The sequence below is a fragment of the Cervus elaphus genome, chromosome 19, assembly GCF_910594005.1.
Source record: "Cervus elaphus chromosome 19, mCerEla1.1, whole genome shotgun sequence".
Classification (NCBI taxonomy): Eukaryota; Metazoa; Chordata; class Mammalia; order Artiodactyla; family Cervidae; genus Cervus; species Cervus elaphus.
In genome coordinates, this window is record NC_057833.1 from 8,353,675 (window position 1) to 8,375,768 (window position 22,094).

Below are 22,094 nucleotides of genomic sequence, written 5' to 3' on the forward strand. Positions count from 1 at the left end.
TGAGCCCACTTGATGTCACTTCCCCCTGTAAATGGTAGCTGCTTCTCCCCCGGGCGCTGAAGACTGCTGCCCGGGTCTGCTTGCCGCCTGCAGCACACTTGTCACTCTGGGACCCTTTCGTTTCAGATGTGAGGTCCCCTCTCCCATGAACCGCTGACGTCTCTGTTGTTGGGGGTCTGTCTTGAGGCTGGGCAACCACAAGCCTTGTGGGCCTGCAGGCTGCAACCCCACACCTGCTTTGCCCAAAATTGACTGCTTTGGTTGTGGTCCACAAGGTATAATATTGTTTGTTTGTAAAGTATATTACCCTGCTTCCTCCTTTTATAAAAATCACATGAACTTTGATAACCCTCATTTTGATATGAGAAATATTTTATATATTCTGAGCACAGTTATGCTGGTGTGTATAAGCGAGGTCTCAGCGAGTTTCGGGGATGATGTTGCCATGTGAACTTCCAGTTAATACAGATTATTACCCTAGCAACAAACAGGCTTGATCAAAAGGCAGTTTTTTGCTTTTATGGATGATACAACTGTATTTGCTGGTTTGGGGTGGGGGAAGGATCTATAAAACTAAATTTTTAAAAAGATCATAAAGATTTTAAAGGAGAGTTACAGGGAATGGTTGACAGATGCCCACTACCAGATGAAAAATTTTCTCAGAAATCTTGAGCAAAATGGCCTATTTTGAAATTTCCTAGTATAGTTTGAGCACTAGGATTTTTCTTAGCTCTTCTGAGTTCATAAATTTGCATTTTTTATTAGGTAAGTTAATTGTTCAATATGGTTCTTAGAATGCATTAGAATGTATTGCATGGTCATCCATTTATTCACCAGTTATTTTTGACCTCTGCCATGCTCAACTGCAGGACAGGTAGAGAATAGAGGAGAGCTGTATCTAACTAGAGTTGGGATTTGCCAAGAAAATGACTGTGTATACAAAGAGTGCTTATATAATTAGGTATCGGGAAATTCAAGTTGGATAATTGCATAAGGGTGAATGAGAGGACATGAAGGGTTCAAGGCTGGAGGGAAAGGCAGTGGAATCAGTGGGTTGTAGGAATGGTGGGTTAAAATTGTTGGGGTTGAGGATTAGAAGAGATGAGTCAAAGAGACTAGCAGGGCTGGTTAGGAAGTGGGTTTGACATTGGGATTGCAGAGAGGTTGCAATTGGTGATATCAGGGTCGATCCTTGAAGGGGAAATCAAGGAACTGAGAGGCCAGGATCGTGGAAGGATTGTCACGTGGAAATTCAAGAAAGGGGTGTTGGACAGCAGCAGGAAGCCAGCAGCTACACTCATGAATGAGGATGAGGCAGGATCCAGGGGCCTGGAGATGACTTTGATGATGAAATAGAGACTGAGGACATTCTGGGAGGAGGAAGTGATTGTTGTCTAGAATAATGAAACTCAAGCCGGTGGAAAGCCTTCTAGAGAGGCAGTGCTCTCTAGGAGGAGCCTAGTATCTGTTAAGGCAAGGAAGTAAAGAGAGAGTTCAGAGAAGAGGCTGAGGATTTAGAAGACTTCACTGGATTTCCAGAGGACGCAGTGGAAGGGTTTAGCGTCCAGCTGGGGGTTTGGGGAGGTGAGGCCCAGTTAGGCACGTGCTTAGGGCTGTGCAGGTCAGAGTCCGTCCGGGGAATGGAGACCACCAGGGGGTCAGTCTGGGGCACAGGCAGGGGTGGAGGGAGCGGTGGGCTCAGTGGGCGCTTCTGAAGCTGGTGGGGAGGCTGTGCGTGCTGGCAGGAAGGGCCGGGGGTCTTGCCAGAAGACCCACCTCTGAGGCTGTTCTTCCTCCTGTGCCTGGCGGTTTGGGGGCTGGTGGGGCAGCCTTGCCTCCCAGTGTGAGCAGATCTCATCCTGCAGATGGAGGTGAGGCTGGGGAGTAGCAGTCCCGTGATGTCTCTATGTTTTACTTTTTGCAGCAATGTCAGGATAGTGTAAAGGGAAACTTGGAGGGTCTAATAATTGTTTTTAATATTGCTTCTAATTACTTTTTAAAAATATTTATTTGGCTGCACCAGGTCTTAGTTACAGCACTTGGGATCTTTAGTTGTGACATGTGCAATCTAGTTCCCTGACGAGGGGCTGAACCCGGGTCCCCTGCATCGAGACCATGAACTCTTAGCCGCTGGCCCACCAGGGAAGTCTCGATATTGCTTTGATACCTAAGATACAGTTCAGTATACAACAGAAAAATAGTAATTAAGAGGTTTTCATTTTGGAGGGTTATACTGACTCATAGGGTTTCCCAGGTGGCTCAGTGGTAAAGAACCCGCCTGCCAGTGCAGGAGACGTAAGAGATGTGGGTTCAACCCCTGGGTCGGGACGATCTCCAGAATTCTTGCCTGAGGAGCCTGGCGGGCTCCAGTCCATGGGGTCACAAAGAGTTGGACACAACTGAAGTGAATGAGCACACATGCTGACTCATAATCAGTAGGAATAATTCAGAGTTCAATTCGTATTTAAGGTAAATCCTTCTCTCCCTGTCCTCCTTCCCTTCCCCTCCACGTCCCCCAACGTGTGACTTGAAAATTGACAGCGTCACAGTCTCATCCACTGAATTCCTGATCATGTTCTTTTCCCCTTTTCTTTACAGTGAAGAAAGTTACAATGTCAACGATTATTCTTTAAGAGATCAGCTACTGGTGGAGTCTTGTGACAGTGAAGAGCTTAATTCTTCTCCAGGGAAGAACAGCTCCACAATGCTTTATTCAAGACAGAACTCTGCCAGTCACCTCTTTACGCTGACTGTCCTTAGTAACCATGCCAACGAGAAAGTCGAGATGCTGCTGGGAGCGGAGACGCAGTAAGTATGTGCAGGGCAAGAGTTTCAGCATATCTGCTGACGGTCTAATTACCCTTGGTCCACAGACTGCCTAGAAACAGTAAAACGCTACCTACTGTGTATTTGTATTGCCTGCCTGTTATGCACCAAGCAGAGCATCTGGGTGTTTTGTATAGATACTCATCTTCTCACTCTGATCCTCTCAACGTACTGAGAGATGGTATTGTTATTTTTGTCCCCATGAGTCCTGATGGATATGTTGTGCTTTAAGTAGTGAGTTTTATACTTACAGAATGGTTTAAAAATCAGTTTATTTTAATTATTGATAAAAATATGACCCAGGAGCCCTAGGAATATGACTTACTGGTAGTTTGAGTCTAGGCCCTGTGTTTCCTTAGCTACTGAAATTGAAGTCATTTTGCAGTCACCTACCTTCAGCCGGGCAGCCCAGTGATTTGTCAAAAGAGACACTGGGTTTAGGGAAATATATTTATTGCAGGAAGGGGAACCCCTTGCAGGGCCTGAAAGCGGGCTCTTGTCTAGCAGTTGGAAATGAACCGTCCAAGGAGACACATGTGCCGACAAAGCAAGAGACTTTATAGGGAAGTGGTGCCCAGGCGGAGAGCCACAGGTAACGGAACCCAGCAGGACCTCTCTGCCAGAGCCCGCGACCTCGGTTTCATAGTAATGAGGAATCATCTTGTTTGGCTCATACCTGGTCTGACTCAGGGTCCTCCCTAGCGGCACGCACATCTCTCAGCCATGATGGATTCCGGCCTGACAGTTTCTGGGAGGTTGGCTCATATTATGGGGTGGCATCTCCTCCCTCCTTTCGGCCCCTCCCAAATTCTTCTGGTTAGTTTTTGGGGGCAGCACCCCATTCCTTATCGGGACGCTCCCGTTGTGAGACAACTCATGCAAGTGGTTATCGCCTTGCCTGGTCAAGGTGGGTGGTTTTCTTCAGCGGTTCCCGAACATTCTGATGAACCCTCTCTCCTGTCCAGAGTCGATGCAGAGGCAGGACAGTCATCACGGTTGTGCCAACAGTTTCAGCGGCAGTTAGCAGGCAGCCCATTCTCACGTGGGATGAAGCCAGTGCTGGTAGGGTTAGTTGCTCAGTCATGGCCGACTCTTTGTGACCCACCAGGCTCTTCTGTCCGTGGGATTCTCCAGGCAAGAATACTGGAGTGGGTTGCCATTCCCTTCTCCAGGGGATCTTCCCAACCCAGGCTTTGAACCTGGATCCCCTGCACTGCAAGCAGATTCTTTACCATCTGAGCCACCAGGGAAGGCCATATGGGATGAAGCTAAGGGGCTTATTGTCAAGTCTGCCCTCGCTCTTACGGAACCAAACTTGGGTCCGCTTGCCTGTGCACTGTCAAGCCGATCTCCTGACACTGGCCTGTGATGAAGGGAAGTGCAGCCTTGATCGTGAAGGTGCCAACACAAGGAGGATGGCTGACTCGTGCTCTGAAAACCCCCAGACACCCCGATGGATGTCAGCAAAGCACGTTTAAAGGCCAGGTGAGGGAGGGGGTTAACAGGGTATGTGGTCAGCAGGTGCAGTTCTGATTGGTGGATTTCAGGTAACAGGGTGGTCTCCCTTATCAGTCCTTAGGTACCAGTAGTCTGGGGGTGCGTGACCATCGAGCAGTATTTCTTCCATGTTGGTGGTGGTTTCAGCATCTGTGACACAGCTCAGGAATGTGCATCAGACACTGTTATTTAGGTACCTCTGGAAGGAGCCGCAGCAGAGGACAGTGGGGGTGGGGGTTCTGTCCCCAGAAGGCCCCGCAGGATCCTATTCGTTTACATTGCAGTTTTGTCCATTTAGAGATACTTGGCCAATTTGTTTGGAAACTGGAAGCCTCCTCTTAAAATAATCATCATAGGCAGGTATTATGTTGGGTCAGAGGTTGAAGCCGTGGAGGGAAAGAAGGTCCCTAATCCTTGGTTCTCTGGGTTTCCTATACTCTGTCCTACTTGGCTCTTAACATGGTGTGATGAAAATGAATCAGGGTGAATAACCACCCTAAGACTGTAACAAAATCTTAGTGAAAGTCAACCCAAAGAGACAATCTCCATCTTCTAAGAATATTTAACAGGGACCCTGGTTTGTTAAAGAGAGACACAAGAAAAGAGAAGGAAGGGGAAAAGCCATCCACGTGAAACGATGAACGATCATGTCATGTTTTGGGCACTAGAAGCAACTTTTCAAAGGGCGAAGAAAACCAGGAGGGGCAGGGTGTAGAAAGCTATTTGAGATTGAAAAACAGCAGAAAGGGAGGATTCCAAACGCACTTCTCAAGCTAACAGAGGGAATGAGTAAGAAAAGGAGCGCCATCCCCTGTGTTTGTTTATAAAACAAAGAAATGCCTCTTCCTTAGGCCCCAGAATTCTTCCAGGAAAGGGCTGGAAAGCCCTGCGACATTCCAAGGATGCTCCTCTGTGTTTGTGCCTCTGGGGAGGGCATCTCTGTTGGGTGTGGTGCTTACTGGGCTATGCAGGTGACCAGCAGGGGGACACACCCAAGGCCAGGGCTGAGGCATTTCTTGAAGGCATTTCTTCAACTCTTAAAAACGATAAAACCCCTTAGTGTGTAAAGACAGACCTAGATCTCCTCTGTTTGGAGAAGCCTCTCTCAAAAAAGAGAATTTAGTACTTCTGAGCTTTAGATCTTAAAGAACTTTAAGGATGAAAATAAGTCTTAAAGACTTCAGAGATGACTGCTTGTCCAGACATTCTAAAGAATTATTCGGAGATGAAGACACTGGTTTGTCATTTTTAATAAGGGAGAAAGTGTTGTTGGTTTCACTCATGTTTTCCTTTTCTCTGTGTTTATAAGGATTGTTTGTTCTTTATTCAGATCTTGCCAACATATCAACAGATCTTTTCTTGACTGTCTCATCCATAATTTATGTAATCTCTGCTGCTGGTTTCTGAGATTATTCCAAGAGAGTAGGCAGTAAGCCGGAACATTCAGTTTTTACACCGAGGCTCAATCCCTTCCTGGGACTTTCTGTAACCCGTGTTCCATCCGTTTTCTTGCTTTTTAATCTTGTCGTGGACTGAATGGATGTTCATTTCCTCAACTAGAAATTCTCAGAATATCTAGTTATGTCACCCGTAAACCCGTGGGTATGACTCATATTTGTAGCTCTTTAATAGCAAGAGAACATTCCAGAAGATGTGAACGGGTAGCTCTATCCTTGGGTATGGAAGGAATGACTCCCTAACTCTCCCCTGCTTCCAACTCAGTTACAGTCGCAAAGTAAAAATCTGGACAAATACTTGGGTGCTGAAAAAAAACAGGACAGTCAAAATGCACTTTCTTTTTTATTTTTTTTTCAAATCAGCTGTTTAAAACCCTGGCAAGCTGTTATATGCTGCATTTGGAAATGTGCAGGTTGGCACGGGGCTACATGGTTTTGAACAATCAAGAGTCTTGGTTTGTGTAGAATGTTTTCCTTGCATCTAAGGTTTGTGAAAGGTATAGGTGAGCAGGTTTTTTAGCTCTTATATGTGGTTAAAATAGTCCATCAGCAATCTAGTTGAGAAAACAAGGCTTTTATCACCACCCTGACCTTGAATAATTGCAGGATTTCAGATCAATTATTTACATTCTTTGGCTATTCTTTGGTTTGAAAAAGAATGAGGTCTGTACCTAAATATTTACCTTCTTTGAAAAACTGTTCTCAGTAGAGGCCACCTGGGAATGTAAAATCAGCAGCAGTAGGAAGGGGGCGGCTCTTTGGCACAGGGACAGTTAGGCTATCATAAGACAGTGGAATTGTGGAAGAACAGATTAATAGCTTTGATTACACAAAGAATGCAGAAAAGCTCACGGAAAGGAAGTGGGGCAAACACGTGGCGAGCATCTGGGATGGGCCAGACGCTAAGCCAGCCAGAGAGCAGGAAGAAGGGAGCTGTGGGCGTTTCTCGAGGATGGTCCTTCAGGGTTTTGAGGTACATAATAAGTAAGATGACATCTAAGTAAGACAACGTCTTGGTTTCTTCGGGATCAGTGTTATATCTGTTGTTCTGGCAAAATTAAGAATAGGCCCCTCTTTGGCTCTCCAGAGCATCTTTAGACAATATGTAGTGACCCTCATTATAAGTCTGATGTCCAGCTCCCTCAGCTTTTTCCCCAGATGTCAGATGAGATTCCAAAAGGTGAAGTGAATTGCCTGAAATGACACAGGCAATGGGTTACTGACAAAGATGCGGCTTGACCTTGACCTTTCTGATTCTAGCGTTCTAATAACTTTAAGCTTCTTCCTGAGAAGCTGCCAGCCAGGAGACTATTCCACTCCCACCTGGCCTTACTCTGGATCTGAAGGGGAAACTCCAGGAAGCCAGTTACCATCAAATGTAAAAACTACTAAAATGTGGAGTATAAATCCATAGACTCAAAAAAGGAAAAGGTCTGTGGTAAATGTAGGGCATCATGTGATCTGAAATATTTTATAATGCTGAATAGATGTTGCACCCCCCAGGTTATTTTCCACTTCAGAACGTCCTTTTCTGTTCCTTTGCCCGTTTTTCCCACTTCCTGGAATACCCTTCTTGGAACTGCTCAAATTAGCAGATGTCTCAGTCCTCGGGGCTCGCTCCAGGTGCCAGGTCTTTCCTCTGCAGGGAACCCTTCAGCGCGGCTCCTGGTGCTCTTGTTCCCGAGAATGCCGAGCGCTTGCCGCATGCACCATGCTTGTTGGTTCATTTTTCTCCGTCGGTTCTGTCTCGCCCACCCTCTGCTCTAGCACTCCTGACCACCGCCACCCCCAACCGGAGTCTCCAGGACTCTAGAGCCCAGGCCCAGTAGTTGGGGCACACAGTCTTAGTTGCTCCGGAGCACGTGTGATCGTCCCAGACTAGGGAACAAACCCATGTCTTCTGCATTGGCAGGTGGATTCTTTACCACTGAGCTACCAGGGAAGCCCTCTTCATCTAATATTAAAAATGAGTGGGGAAAAAAAAGTGCAGGGGCAATAGTAGAGTCAGGCAGCGTGTTCTGGAGTGAGCGTTAGGCGCTTGGGTGGAGAATGTCCTCCAAATCAGATGGCGCAGAAAGACGTCTCCGGGGCCCTGAGGGATGAATGAGAATGCCTCTGGGAAAGGGCAGGGCCAGAACGGTCCACGCAGAGGGCACAGCAAGTCCCAGCTGCCGGGAAACTTGGCCTGAACGTCGTGAAAGTGACTGGACCACAGTAAGTCAGGGGAGAGTGGGTAGCTGAGACACTGGTGGAGCCGGGAGCGTTTCAGCAGGGCTATTCCAGTAGGGCCTGTGGGCTCCCAGTCCTCACATGAGCTCCTGGCCCGGCCTGAGGGAAACAGTTAAAAACACACAGCAATTTGACACTTCTGCAGCATCCTAGTGTGTGATTATTTCAACAGCAACTCATTCTCATTGTATTTGAGAACAGTCGGTCCACACTGAATTGGAACAGGGGTGGGGTGGGGTCTTGGGGTGGTGAAGACCAGTCCACCCCAGATGTTTTGAGAAGCACTGGTTTAGAATCACATAAGCTGGAGAGGCAGGTGTGGAGGCAGGAGATTCACCGGGGAGAGCAGCTAGGCTCCTATTATGTGAGTCCAGATGAGTCAGACGGCAGCATGCGCTGTGGTCTGTGAGAGATGGAAACAGTACACTGTGGAGGCCGAGGCGACAGGCCCGCTTCAGGACTGGCCGAGCTGGGGTGGCCGTGAGGGAAAGAGGAATCGACGGTGCCCTGGCCCTGTTCTGAGTCACTCCTCAACCATCTTCAGTACGCAGTCTTCCTCTGCCGCCCGGGGAGGGCACTGCATCAGAGGATGAGCAAGGGCTTCCTGGGGACCACCCCCAGCAGCCCAGATTTCCTTTCTCTACTTCTAATGCCATTCCGTTAGCCATCCAGCTCTTATGCTGACCCCTCTTTTTTGAATTTTTCTCAACCTGTTATCTATGCACTCTCATTTCCCCCCCACATGTAACCTTTCCTCTCCACTTCCCCTTCAGAAATGCAGCCTTTCTGAAACCAGTCATCGCTGGTACCCTCTGCTTCCCCTAACATGCGCGTTTCTTTAATTTCACATTATCCAGTTGGGACACTTGGTGGCATTTCTGATGCTTCGAGGTCTGAACAGATCCATCCTGGACTGGTTCTTCCTGAATGGAAGTGTATTGCGTCTTCCTACATGTTTCCATCCCACCTCCTCCACCCCCCAGGACCACCTGCATATCTATCTTTTGAGGCATCCTCAGAGCCTTTAACTCTTCTCCCCAGTTCTGCATGGTTTTACTACTAATCCCCACACTCAGCCTGTTCTGTCTTTTTCCCACTTTGTACACAGCAGGTTCCCAATGAGTACTTTTTGGAATTGCCCCACGATTAATCTAATTTATTTTCCTATATCCAAGCCAAGGTGGACTTGGAACCAAGTGCAGGGAAACACTGCTCCTCTGTCCGTCTCTGTTGACTGGGATTTTGTTGGTGGTGGTGGTTTTGTGCTGCTAGAGCAAGTGTTATCTAAATCCCACCTGTTTTTCAACATGTGTTCTCAAGGACATGGTTAAACCGTTTTAAGGATGTACCTCGAAGCCATACGGTGTTATATCTGTTTGCTTTTTAAAGATCTTAAGTCACTGTATTATTAATGAGACAACAGTCTGTGGGAAATACAGAAGCTTCCCCTTGATAAAAGGACGAGGGGAGAGTGTGTTACTCCGGTCACTTCTTCCTCTGGCCTTTCAAGAGCAATGCTGGCGCCCGAGCGCCCCTTTGTCTGCCTTCACTAAAGTGAAGCCCGGACAGCCGCAGCTGGCGTGGAGTGAGGCTGTGGCAAGCGGCGTCCTTGGCTTCCTGTGTCCACAGTGGAATCTGGATGGCATTTGGGTCCAGCCTGTGCAGGACATGTTTAGTAAGGAACACAAACTTTTATCTTCTATTTGGCTATAAGATACAATCACCTTAAGCTGTAATCAGAGGTCCTTCTCAAAGTTTGTCTCACAAGATGAACGAGACGCCTAATGGGCTTGGTTAGTCCTGTCAGCCATGCAGACAGCCCACTCCTGGGCCCCCTGATAAAGGGGCATTGTTTGTAGGCAGTCTTTTGCTCTCTTCCTGCTTCTGTTAATGACTTAATTAACAGGAAGTAAATAGGACGGAATAAAACTGTAAATAGTATGTCTAACTTACTCTTCGCCCTTTAAGAAAAATCCAGAGATGACACTTTGTATGGGAAAAATTTATTTTAGGTTGTAGTATTTGTTGAACCTACGTCTAATAATCTTTTACATTTGTAGGTGCCCATCAGGATACTTAAACTTTGGTGATTCCTCATCACTGATATCCAGGAAAAGGAGAGCAGGTGATGGCGTTGGTCTTTTTTTTTTTTTTTTTAAAGGAAACAGGTAGTAGCTGATCCACTTCAAATTAACCCTAGGATTTGTGGACCAGACTAGGTCTCATGAGCTGTTTGATAGGACAGACAAGAAACAACTGATTTAACTATATAGCATGTCACAGAATATAAATTTTAAAAAACTCTTAGTGAGCAAGGGCAACTGCTTTGGTTAGATTTTTTTTTAAATAAATTGAGCTGGTACAGCTTTATAAGGCTTTGTTGCATAGCATTCATGAGAATGTTTTCTGCCCTGTGGGTTTTCTCTGGATCACACGTTGAATTCATCTCGTTGAACTGAATGTGTGAGAGAATGAACAGAAACAGTGGTCTCCATGATCACCTTAGGAAGGCTGAGGGGACTTTTTCTCCAAAGGCCATGGGTACAGGAGTTTCAAAAGGAACTGTTGGTAAATTTGTAGGCTGTGAGAAGGAGCACAAAAGGTGTCTGGTCAAATGCCATTTTAAGAGAGATAAAGGAAGGTCAAACAGCAGCTGAAGTCTCTGGGCTTCTATTGAAAGACCAGGATGACCCCCTCCAATAGTGAAGCCCTCTGTGGGCACATTCATTCCCTTCCACCTAATCCACACTCCTGCCCGTTTCAAACAGTGCTTTCCATTTTCTCGGGATGTATCCGTCTTTTCTAGCAGATGCCTGATAGTCAATGAAAGTCCAGCTTGGCTGTATCTTTGACTTTTGTGCAATTAAGTTTAAACCTATGCATAATCACGTAAGGGACAGGTCATGGTGCTACGATGGCTGACTCCTGAGTGGGGAAGAACTGGAGGTGCATCCTTTCATGCCATGCAGATAGAAAGGACTGCGTTTCCAGATATCTATGTCAAAGGGGTCTCTCCTCAGCTCGGTCTCCTTTCTCTCCCGGTCAGATGGGTTTTACGGAGAAGGTGCCATCCCAGCACAATGCAGGATGCATTGGATTCTGTTTGTCTTTTGCTCTGATCCCTCACTGATGGCTGTGAAGAGCAAGAGACTCCTTACTACTCACTTAGCAACCCCTGCCTACCGCAGGGCTCCTGCAAAGGCAGGGACTTGGTGAATGCTGGTTGAAAGGAGGGGTCAGAAGTGCCTTAAAAGTTGACCTGCCCTGGGTCTCCATTAGCGGGATTGGTTGTTGATTCTGGCACTTTGTTTGGGCAGAGGGAAATCTCAATGAACTAGGTGTGGTGTGGACTGTTAATTTGTGTTGTCTCATTGTCCCTAGAGAAAATAGCTGTCTGCTTGTGAGCGCCCTGGACCTCATATCTAAATTTAATAATGGGTATGTCTATGCTCAGGGTTTTCTTGTTCTTAGAATTCCATTTTACGTGGACCAAGTCTCTTCCCAGCTTTAGAGATGCAGCGCTTTCCGCCTCACGACGGGTGGGAGCTCCTTGGCACAGTTTGTGGAAGCCCCGGGTAATGTCGTGCGGTTTTGATGGCATCTCAGAGGGGGTGGGGCTGATCCCATTGAAGCCCTTTCAAGAAGCGGCTCCTTTCAGCAAGGCAACAAGGAGTGTCTTGTTCTGTGCCCTGGAGTCCCTGTGAGGGGCCGCTGTGTCTAAAGGATGCCATTAGCATCCAGGCAGTGTGCCACAGGAGAAAGATTTCATCTGGACTTCTGGAAGCCGGCTGCAGGGTGAGGCTGCTGCTGGGACCAGTCACTCAGGGCCAGAGAAGGGTCCACGCTGAGGACTGCAGACGGCGGTAAGGGCCGTGTGAAGATGCCATGGTGAGCCAGATGGGTTTGGATATGGCGTGTGGAGACACAGATGGATCATTTCAGGTTATGCTTGGCAAACAGCGCTTCTATCCTTAAGATACTGTTTAGTTTTCAATTGCCTTTGTACTTTAGAAATTCTCGTTGAACCTGAATTAAAAAAAAAAAAAAATCTTACCTAACAAAGGGATTATTTGAAAAGAGGTTGTGCTTTACTGGCTCCTTATAAAACCTCCTGGGCCTGTATTAGAGAGAGATCAAGTTCTTGAAAGCAAGGCGGTATCACGAGTTTCTATATGAACTGTGCGTATTACTACTTGACACATGAACTCAATCAGGGCCTGACCTCATGTTTTTCTTTTAAGTAAGTCTGTCTTTCAGCAGATTGCAGTTTCTACCCTTCCTGCCTCTCTGGTTATTTTGTGAGCACTTGCTAAGGAGCACCACCTCTTATGACCCCCGCTGCCTGGCTCACAGTCTGACTGTACCACTTAGCAGTTTTACTATGAGCAGGTGCTTAACACGCCAGACTTCAGCTTCATCCTCTGGGGAAAAAAAGAGTGGTAACAGTTTTCAAAATTGTTGTAAAGATGAGACGGTACTCACTAAACACAAAAAAGCACCATACCTGGCATATACGCAATCCCTTATACTGTTTCTAGGATCCAGTTCCTGTCCTGGGGGAATCTGTGGCCCAGCTGAAGAAACAGATAAGCCCATAGAAGATGGGGTCAGTGTGCGATGAGTAGTACCAATTTAGCAGGGGTCAGGGTTGACTAGTTCCTGTTACGTGCAGGCGGATACAGAGATGAGGTGCTTGCCTTTAGGAAGCATGTACCTGCCCAGCAGTGTGACAGGGCTGTGTGGAGGGGGGCCTAGGGACAGCATTATCAGAATGGGATGATGTCAGAAACGTGGTTCATGCTTCAGAGGAGGCCAGCTTGGAGGAGATGAGTCTTGTGTTTTCAATATTGGGTGAATGTTTTGAACAAAAGAAGCCAGGTATCAAAGTGGACAACAATATAGGATTCCATTTTCATAAAGTTCAAGATAAGCAAAACTTTTCTGTGTGACGGAAAGCAGAACAGCAGTGACCTTTGCGGGAGTTCACTGATTGGAAAAGAACAGAAAGGAACCTCCTGGCAGGTCTGTGTCTTGATCTGGGGGTGTGAGTACGTGGTTGTACCCAAGGAAACACTTACAGATCTGTATACACTTAAGAATCATGTAGTGTTTTATGTGTGTTCTTCAATAATGTGATCTTGTTTAGTCCAAAGCTTTTCTGACTACATGGATGGTAGCCTGCCAGGCACCTCTGTACATGGGATTTTCCAGGCAATACTGGAAGGGGTTGCCATTTCCTTCTCCAGGGGATCGTCCCGACCCAGGGAACAAACCTGCGTCTCCTGCATTGCAGGCGGATTCTTTACTGTCTGAGCACCGGGAAGCCCCGATAGTTAGTGAGGTTGAACATCTTTTCATGTGCTTACTAGTCATCTGTACGTCTTCCTTGGAGAAATGTGTGGGTCTTCTGCCCATTTTTTGATTGCGTCTTTTTTAACTGAGTTGTATGAAAGTGAGAATGTTAGTTGTTGAGTCTGACTCTGTGACCCCTTGCACTCTAGCCCACTCGGCTCCTCTGTCCGTGGGATTCTCCAGGCAAGAATACTGAAGTGAAGCCATTCCCATATTCCAGGGGATCTTCCTGAGCTAGGGATTGATTTTCTAGACCCAGGGATTGAACCTGTCTCCTGCATTGCACTTCACTGTCTTGAGTCACCAAGGAAGCCCTATGAGCTGTATGAGTTGTTTGTATATTTTGGAGATTAAGCCTTTGTTGGTCACAGCATTTGCAAGTATTTTCTCCCAGTTCATAGGTTATCTTTTCATTTTGTTTATGGTTTTCTTTTCTGTACAAAATCTTGTTAAGTTTGATTAGGTCCCATTTGGTTATTTTTTTTATTATTATAAGGCATCCCTTTCTTAAGAGGTAGAGTGTAGTAGTAGAAACTGACCTTGGTTTGGGTCACTTACCTTGGAACTTCTGTTCAGTCTTCTCATCCTTTGAACAGGCTTTTGGGAAACTTAAATAATGGCTCTCAAGTGGTATGTCTGACAAATGCTTCCTAAAAGATTTTAAAGTGTGTATGTTTGTGTGGTTTATTTAATCACAGTCCTAATATTTGACTGTCCAAATCAGAAACTTGGGGTTACTGTATCACAGAGTAATGTTTGCTCATCTTAAACTTTTGATCTTTTAGTTAAATAATTATTGTTTCATGTAATTATAGCTTAATATAAAAAATTTCTTTTTTCTGTAATCACAAAACCACTTTAAGCATCTGAGAACAGAGAATTTCTAGTTGGCTAAGGCTCATATTTGGTAATGTTTGTTGTAGGAGGACAGAACGACTTTAAATCTGTCAGTTTTTCAGTTTTCTCATTTATTTGGAAATGGGTGGAGTGTGCAGGGAGAAGAGAGGAGGGAGTGGCAAGAGATAAATACTAGAATTTTTTTTCATGAAATTTTATTTTGATATGTTAAATATCAGATTGTGAGTGTACAAAGTATCTTTTTGTGATTGTATTAGTGTAATCAGCTATTTATTAACAGGATGATCCCCTGGTGAAGGAAATGGCAACCCACTCCAGTATTTTTGCCTGGAAAGTCCCATGGACAGGCGAGCCTGGCAGGCTCCAGTTTGTGGGGTCACAAAAGATTCGGACACAACTTAGCGACTCGACAACAACAACAAACTGTCATATGAGAAATTCCACTTAATAACAAGACAGATCCATTCAGAATCTCTTGACAATGACTTCTTTGGGGCTTATTTACATTTTCCAGATTATCATTTTAAAATAACTCTTACCTGGGTTTTGAAGACCAGCCACTTACCTTTCTAGAGAATCTCTGCCCTGTTTTGGGGGAAAAGAAGCCTTTACATTCTAGAACATACTTCATTCTGTGTCTAAGCACTGTTGAATCTCTCAACTGGATGTTCTCTGCGTTTAGGAGTGAGCGAGCCCGTTGGATAACTGCGCTGGGACACAGCAGTGGGAAGCAGCCTCCAGATCGGACCTGTAAGTAGCCGGAGGGCTGCCAGTCTGAAAGATGGAGAGCTCTGCCCCCTGCTGGTTGCTGGGTTGTCAGTGGTTAAATGCCACACTACCCGCTTAGTAAGGTCCCAAGGTTTCCCCCTTGCTGCCCCACATCGGCACTGGATGCACCCCGCTTTGGAAGACAAGGGGACAGATTCCAACCTGAAGTGCAGTTCTTTGCTCTGTAACGTGGCAGATCATTGCATAGCCTCCCTGAGTCTCTAAATCGCCTGCAAGTCAGGGGCATCATTACATACGATAGTGAGAGTAAAGTTAAATTCACAGTGACCGCCTTGCTTGTACTGTCAAGCTCCTACATTTCTAGTTTGTCAGTGGGCAGTAATAGCATGTTTAGACCTTCTCCATACTAAAGTGTATTTTTAACCTTAAGGTAAATCACTTTACCCTTCCTTTTGACTTTTTGTTATTAAATAATATTAGAAATATTTTATTTTTCTAGGGGGCCCTAGCTGACACAGTGAAGGGCAGTGCCATGTGCTAAGCATGTTGCTTTGACGTTACGCTGCTCTGGGTGATTCTAGCTGGAAGTGCAAATTCAAAGGACCAGGGCAACAAAACTGGATCTCCTGGAGCACTCACAAATCACAGCTTAAAGTCAAAGCTAAAGGGACTGGCTTGAAATTTCTCTGGAATCAAGTTTCATATTAAAAAACAAAGTAAGAACTTAGGTCAGCCAGGAGCAAGTCACTGAAGTAAAAGATTGTTAGGATCTAACATTTGGCTGGAACTTCTTTTATTTCTACCCTTCTCGGGCAGCTCTCAGGTGCTGCTGGGTGGGCTGGGGCAGCACCCTGGGTGAGAGCCAGGAGAACCGCACAGATTCTGGGTTTTATCCTCAGCTGCATGGCCTTGGCACATACCCATTCTGTCTTGCCTCAGTTTCCCCAGTGGCTGTTTCCGGTTGTATTGTGTGATGTATCTAATGACTTATCAAAGCTAATTTTGAGGGGATTCATGTATCATAAAAGGCCTCTCTTGATTCTGAGCTTCTAACTCTGAAGCTCGTGGCCAAGTAAGGGAAACTAATTTCTGCTTCTTTTTGGAAGCCTACCTTTTTTCTATCCATGGTGGCTGAATGAATGCAAATTATTGATTTGTCCTTGTTGCGTTTCTCATTATGTCCTCTTTCCCCCTCAGCACTGACCCAAGTGGAAATCATTCGGTCATTTACTGCCAAGCAGCCAGATGAACTCTCTCTGCAGGTGGCAGATGTGGTCCTCATTTATCAGCGTGTTAGCGATGGTGAGTGGGAGGGTTTCAGTGGGGTGGTGGTGGTCCAGCACTCAGGGTCTCATTTTATTGTCAGTGCTTATGTTCCCTGAGCTTTGGTTTTCTCCTATGCACCTCTCTCTCCTGTACCTACACATTACTGTTTCTAAATGTTTTTAATAGGCTGCAGTAATGGCTGTTAGTCAAAAGGAACCATGAAATGCTTCCTTCCTTCCTGGTCCCCCAGTGACCTAGTTCTCCGCTCCAGAGGTTCGTCCTTCCTCATTCAAGTCAGATGGGGGACAAGATGGTAGAGTAGAAGGACTCTAAGCTCACCTCCTCTCATGAGCACACAAAAATCACAACTGGTAAACGGCCATCAATAAAAAGACTGGAACCTACCTAAAAAGGGTACTATATATCCAAAGACAAAGAAGAAACCCAACAAGATCAAGGGGTGCACTTATGATACAAGCAGATCTCACATTCCCTCCACCCAGGTGGGTGACCCACAAACTGGAGAACAATTATATTACAAGAGTTCTCCCCACAGGAGTGAGTTCTGAGCCTCACTTCAGGCTCCCCGCCTGGGGGTCTGACATCAGGAGTAGCAGCCCCCAGAGATTTGGCTTCAAAAGCCAGCAGGAGTGTAGGCTCTCCACAGTTCGGGGGGGAAGTAAGACTTCACTCTTGGAGGACATACACAAGGTCATGTGTAAGCAGAACCCAGGGTAAAAGCAGTGACTTCACAGGAACCTACATCAGACCTACCTGCGGGTCTTGGAGGATCTCCTGAGGAAACAGGAGTCAGCTGTGGCTCACTGTCTGGACAGACACTGATGGCAGGCATACTGGGTTATGTTCAACCACATGACAATCCTGGTGCCTAACATATTGGCTTATTCGTACCAAGACCTGGTCCTACCCAACATCCCATAGGCTCCAGGAACGGGAAGCCTCAGGCCAACCAACCAACAGAGCAGGAACACCGCCACAGACATAAGCAGACAGGCTCTCTAAAGAGTTCCTGAACCCACAGCCACCTGTAGACACAACCCATAACATGGCCCTGCCCACCAGAGAGCCAAGACCCAGGCCCACCTCCCAGCAGGAAGGCGCCAGCTAGCCTCTGGCCCCTGGGTGATGCGAGCGGAGTGTACTGCTGAGACATATAGGACAGCCCCCGTAAAGCGCCACTTCTCCAAGTTTGAGAAACACAACTAACCTTCCAAATACACAGAAAAACACGCAGAAGTTTAGACAAAATGAGATGGCACAGGAATATGTTTCGGACAAGAGAACAAGATAAAACCTCAGAAATGCAACTTAACTGATGTGGAGATCAGCAATCTACCCAAGAATATGGGAAAGAACAGATGCACAGAGAAGTTACAAAGAGTTTTAAAGAGTTATAAAAGATAACAACCAGACAGAGTGGAAGGATACAATAACTGAAGTGAAAAACATACCTAGAAGGAATCAACAGAATAAAAGAGGCAGAAGAATGGATAAGTGAGTTGGAATACACAGTGGTGGAAATCACTGCCACGGAACAGAATAAAGGAATGAAAACAAACGAGGACAGTTCGAGACTTCTGAGATAACCTTTAAGGGAAAAAAAAAGAATCTGGGGGGGAAAAATATATATATATATATGTATATGTATAACTGAATCACTTTGCTGTACACCTAAAACTAACAAAACACTGTAAATCAACTATACTTCAATAAAAAAATAAAGTAAAAAAAAAAATTACTTTCTCAGTACCCAAAGCATCATCATTCCTTTCTTCAAGTCAGCCCAAGCTCCTAAACTCTCCCAACCAGCTCACTTCAGGACCTCTGATCATGTCCTGCATTTCATCATGACATGCCATTGATTCCCTCTTAAAAGGTTTCCCTCTGTTCCACCTCTCTCCTCACCTTGCATCATCTTTGATACCCAACCTGGGGCAGAATGCTGGCTCTGAAATTTGCCCCTACGCTCCTCCCTTGGAGCCAAACACAATCAAGATTCCTCCAAATACTTGGTGTCCCCTGAGACCTCTGCTCTTTTTTGCAGGCTGGTATGAAGGGGAAAGACTTCGAGATGGAGAACGGGGCTGGTTTCCTATGGAATGTGCTAAGGAGATAACGTGTCAAGCTACGATTGACAAGAATGTGGAGAGAATGGGACGTTTGCTGGGACTGGAAACCAACGTGTAGCCTCTCCGAGGGTATTCTGCCACTGCGAGATTTGCACTACATCATGGTGGGCTGGTTGGTTCAGATATGGTTTTGATGTTAATTTTAACACAGCCTAGTTAATTAAAAGAATGGAAACACTTGCCTTTAAGTTTGCCGGGTGGTTCTGTTCTCTCAGGAGAACAGCTACCGGATACGGTTAGCCCGCAACGCTCAGTCTGTGCACAGCAATCCTTTTGCAAACCTCTTTAGGTTAACAGAATAGCTGAGCAGTTCACTTCAGGGATCAGGCTGCCTCAGCTACTCCTCATTGCATCATGTCCTAGCATAAAAAGAAAATCTATGTAAGATGTTGCATCCTCATTTTCTCTATCTTCACTTAACCAAGAATGTATATTAGCTCTCTTTAAACATCTCCTTCACATGGTTCTTCCAGTATTACCAAGGTTTTATGTCTTTAAGAAATGCCCAGTTTTGTAACTATTTTTCCTGACTTTTATATTTTAGATATGATAGATTTCAAAAGGAACTGCTAGAGTTCTGAAGGTGAGCCCAGCCTTTCTAAACCTCTTCCCAGAAAAGGGAAATTGACACTTGAATTTTTGTCACCCCTTTCCTCATTGGAAGGGAAGGAGCCTTAGAAGATTTTTTTTTTTTTTTTAAATCTTTCTCACGTAACTTTGGTCTTAGGTAAATATATTCTAATAAAACATAGGCTACTCTAACAACATAGAATTTAGATGCCTCACATATGTGAGAAAATCTTGAATATAGGACAAGGATCCTGCTTTTTAAAAACAGACTCAACTGAGCTGATTAGATGACGTGAGGCTGCTTTGCCTTCAATAACATGAGGTTTTAGACGGTTCCTACTCCTATTTGCAGAAGGAAATTGGCTGAAACATACTTTAACCATTTTAAGGAAGGTAAAATTGGACCTTAAAATGTATCAAGCCAGCTTGGTACTTAATTACAACATAACATTTTGACCTTAATGGGAACTCATTTTATTTGCACTAAAGGCCTTGCTTGCTGGATTTGAAGTCTCTTAACTGTGGGTATATGCAGAACTTTATTTCTTTCACTAGTACAAGGAGAGAGAAGAGTCATTATGATTGAATGTTTTCATGAAGACAGAATGGAGGGTTTGGAAGAGTGAGGGGGAGGGATGATTTTTTTTTTACTGGCAGCTACTTTCCACCTCTACTCCATTCTTTTCCACGAAGGACCTGGCAACACCATTCAAGGACTCAGGTCCCTGTCTGACATGTCCCCAGCTACCGTCTGCCAAGTTTATCTGCTGTGAGTAACCGCAGGAGCCCAGCGCAGGAGGCGAGTGAGCTTGGCTCACCTTTGTGTCCGTCACTGCAGCAGTTGAGCCCGTGGTGGGGGGCCCCCTGTGGCCGCGTTGCCCCTGGATCACTCTCCCTTATCAGTGGAACATTTCTGGGTATAAAGATATTCCAGGTCCTGAACAACTTGAGGTCTGGGCCAGTCTGTCAGTGGAGAATAGCAGTGGGACAGCTAGTGAGGTCCCAGGGTTGGTAAAACAAACCACAGGCTTTTTGGAGGAGAGGCTGACAAAATTTAACTAATGGGTCATTTTCACGGAAGGAAAGTAAATGTGTTGCTTTGCAAAGAGACCATTTCGTATTATTTTTTGCTAATACCCTGTTAAAACTAAAAATTAGCAACTGTATGAATCCTTCATCAGTATGAGATGTTGAAGAGTTCTGGACACACGTGCATCTTATAAGTCAAAGCCTATTTAGCAAGTGGGTTAATACTGCTATTAGATAAAACAGTGTGAGTGACAGAGTATTGTTTTTCACACCCAGTTCACTTTCTATGTATAGCTTTTCTGAATTGTACAATGACTTCATTCAGTGACCTGTGGAGAACAAAAATATTCTTTTTTGTCCCAGTGAAATGAGACTGCTTGTACACTTTTGGCAAAAATACGTGAGTTTATAAAGATTTTGTATATACTTGTTCTTTCATGCTGATGTGATTTAAGTTTCCCGCATTTTGAGTCAAATCAGAGTTCTACTCAAAAGGTATCTGTAGCTAATATGAAAGCTGTCTGTCCAATCATTTTTGGGTACATGTGGGCCTCAGCTGCTCTAAAACATGGCCATTTTTAAGAACTGGGCCATCCTATTTCTTTCTTAAGAGTTGCCATGAAACCTCATGACTGAATAGCTTATCTCAAATAATTCAGTTATTAACCCTTGGAGTAAACACCTTATTGCAAGTTCACTTTGGCCACTCAGTATCTGAACCCTTGTACCTGGGACATTTTACCCCTTTGTGAATCTTGGTGGAAGACAAAGAATGACTGGATTATTTCCACAAATTCAGTGGCTTAAAATAACATTCCGTTATGGTCTCACAGTCCTGAAGTCAGAAGTTTAGGATGGCTTGGCTGAGTTCTCTGCATTTAGCATCATAAGACAGGAATCGAGCATTGGCTTGACTGCTTTCCAGCTCATACCTGTTACTTGCCGAGTTCCATCCCTGGTGATTGCTGTATGGAGCCCATTTCCTGGCTGGCTGCTGGAGGGAGGGCAGGTGGGGCGGTGCTCACCGCTCCCAGGGACTAGAACGCCTTGCCATGTGGCTCCTTCCACCTTCAGGGCAGTCGTGGCATGTTCAGTCCTTCTCACACGTGGGATCTCTCTCATCTTATGCTACCAGCTGGAGAAAACTTTAAAACTCATGTAATTATATGAAACCCAGAGAATCATCTCCCTTATGAACTCAAATTCAGCTGATTTAGGACCTTAATTAGATCTGCGTAATTCCTTGGCCATGCAGTATAACCTAATTGGAGATGCCAACACCTAGGAAGCAGAGATCATGGGGCTTGTCTTAGGATTCTGTCTGCAACACTCTTTACACCACCTTAAAATGCTAGTTTTCCAGCATTCTTTGCAGCTGAGAGCGAGCTGTGTGATAGGAAACATAAAGGCATCTCTGCTGCATTTTCACGCAGGGAGTGACGGGCGAGGGGAGCAGGGCGACAGGGAGTATCTTCTCTGGGGCAGCAGGACGCACCTTCCTCTTCAGCCCATCCTCTGTGCACTAAGTAACAGGCCACGGTACCTACCACCGCTTCCTTTTTGTGGGTGCGGTCCCCAAAGGGCTTACTCTGCAGAGAGAAAACTCAAGAATCTCAAGCTTCATTTTTTGGGACTGCGGCATACCAAGGTCCTTCGGAGGAAACAAAACCTCATTCTGAAGAAAGCTACCATCATCTTAGTTCTCAATTATTTCCAAAAAAACAAATTCTCAAATGAAAGTGTAAGCAAAAGAAAAAAAGAAAAACAAACCTCAGACACAGCATCTGGATACAGAAAAAAACTGATACACTCATAAGAGAATTCTTAATAGTAAAATCATTAAGTCATTAAATTGCTACATTTATGGTAAAAAAAAAAATCCACCTGCCAATCCAAGAATTGGGACGATCCCCTGAAGGAGGAAATGGCAACCCAGGCCAGTATGCTTGCCTGAAAGATGCCATGGGCAGAGGAGCCTGGCAGGATACAACATAGGGTCACAAAATGTTGGACATGATTGAGCATGCTTAATAATCATGGAGATAATTACTGCTTTTTGAAGTTTGGCTTTAACAACCACAAGAAGTGACAGAAAAAAGAAAAAACTAGAAATTATGGAGTAGGTTTAACG

General features: G+C 45.3%; 1 protein-coding gene and 1 long non-coding RNA gene across 2 annotated transcripts in view; one reads left to right on the plus strand and one right to left on the minus strand.

Annotated features, from left to right (window-relative positions):
- Positions 1–20,393, plus strand: part of ARHGEF26 (Rho guanine nucleotide exchange factor 26) — a 134,089-nt gene extending 113,696 nt beyond the window's left edge. Inside the window, exons 12-15 of the mRNA XM_043875473.1 lie at positions 2,599–2,808; positions 14,902–14,969; positions 16,146–16,250; positions 18,280–20,393. Of these exons, the coding sequence (XP_043731408.1) occupies positions 2,599–2,808; positions 14,902–14,969; positions 16,146–16,250; positions 18,280–18,422 (526 nt within the window). The 3' untranslated portion in view covers positions 18,423–20,393. The remainder of the gene's footprint in view (positions 1–2,598; positions 2,809–14,901; positions 14,970–16,145; positions 16,251–18,279) is intronic.
- Positions 10,038–18,285, minus strand: LOC122676135. Its single transcript, XR_006335439.1, has 2 exons — positions 14,785–18,285; positions 10,038–12,035 (listed from the first exon to the last, which is right to left on the minus strand). It is a non-coding gene; the product is annotated as an uncharacterized LOC122676135 (long non-coding RNA).
- Positions 20,394–22,094: the final 1,701 nt, after the last annotated feature.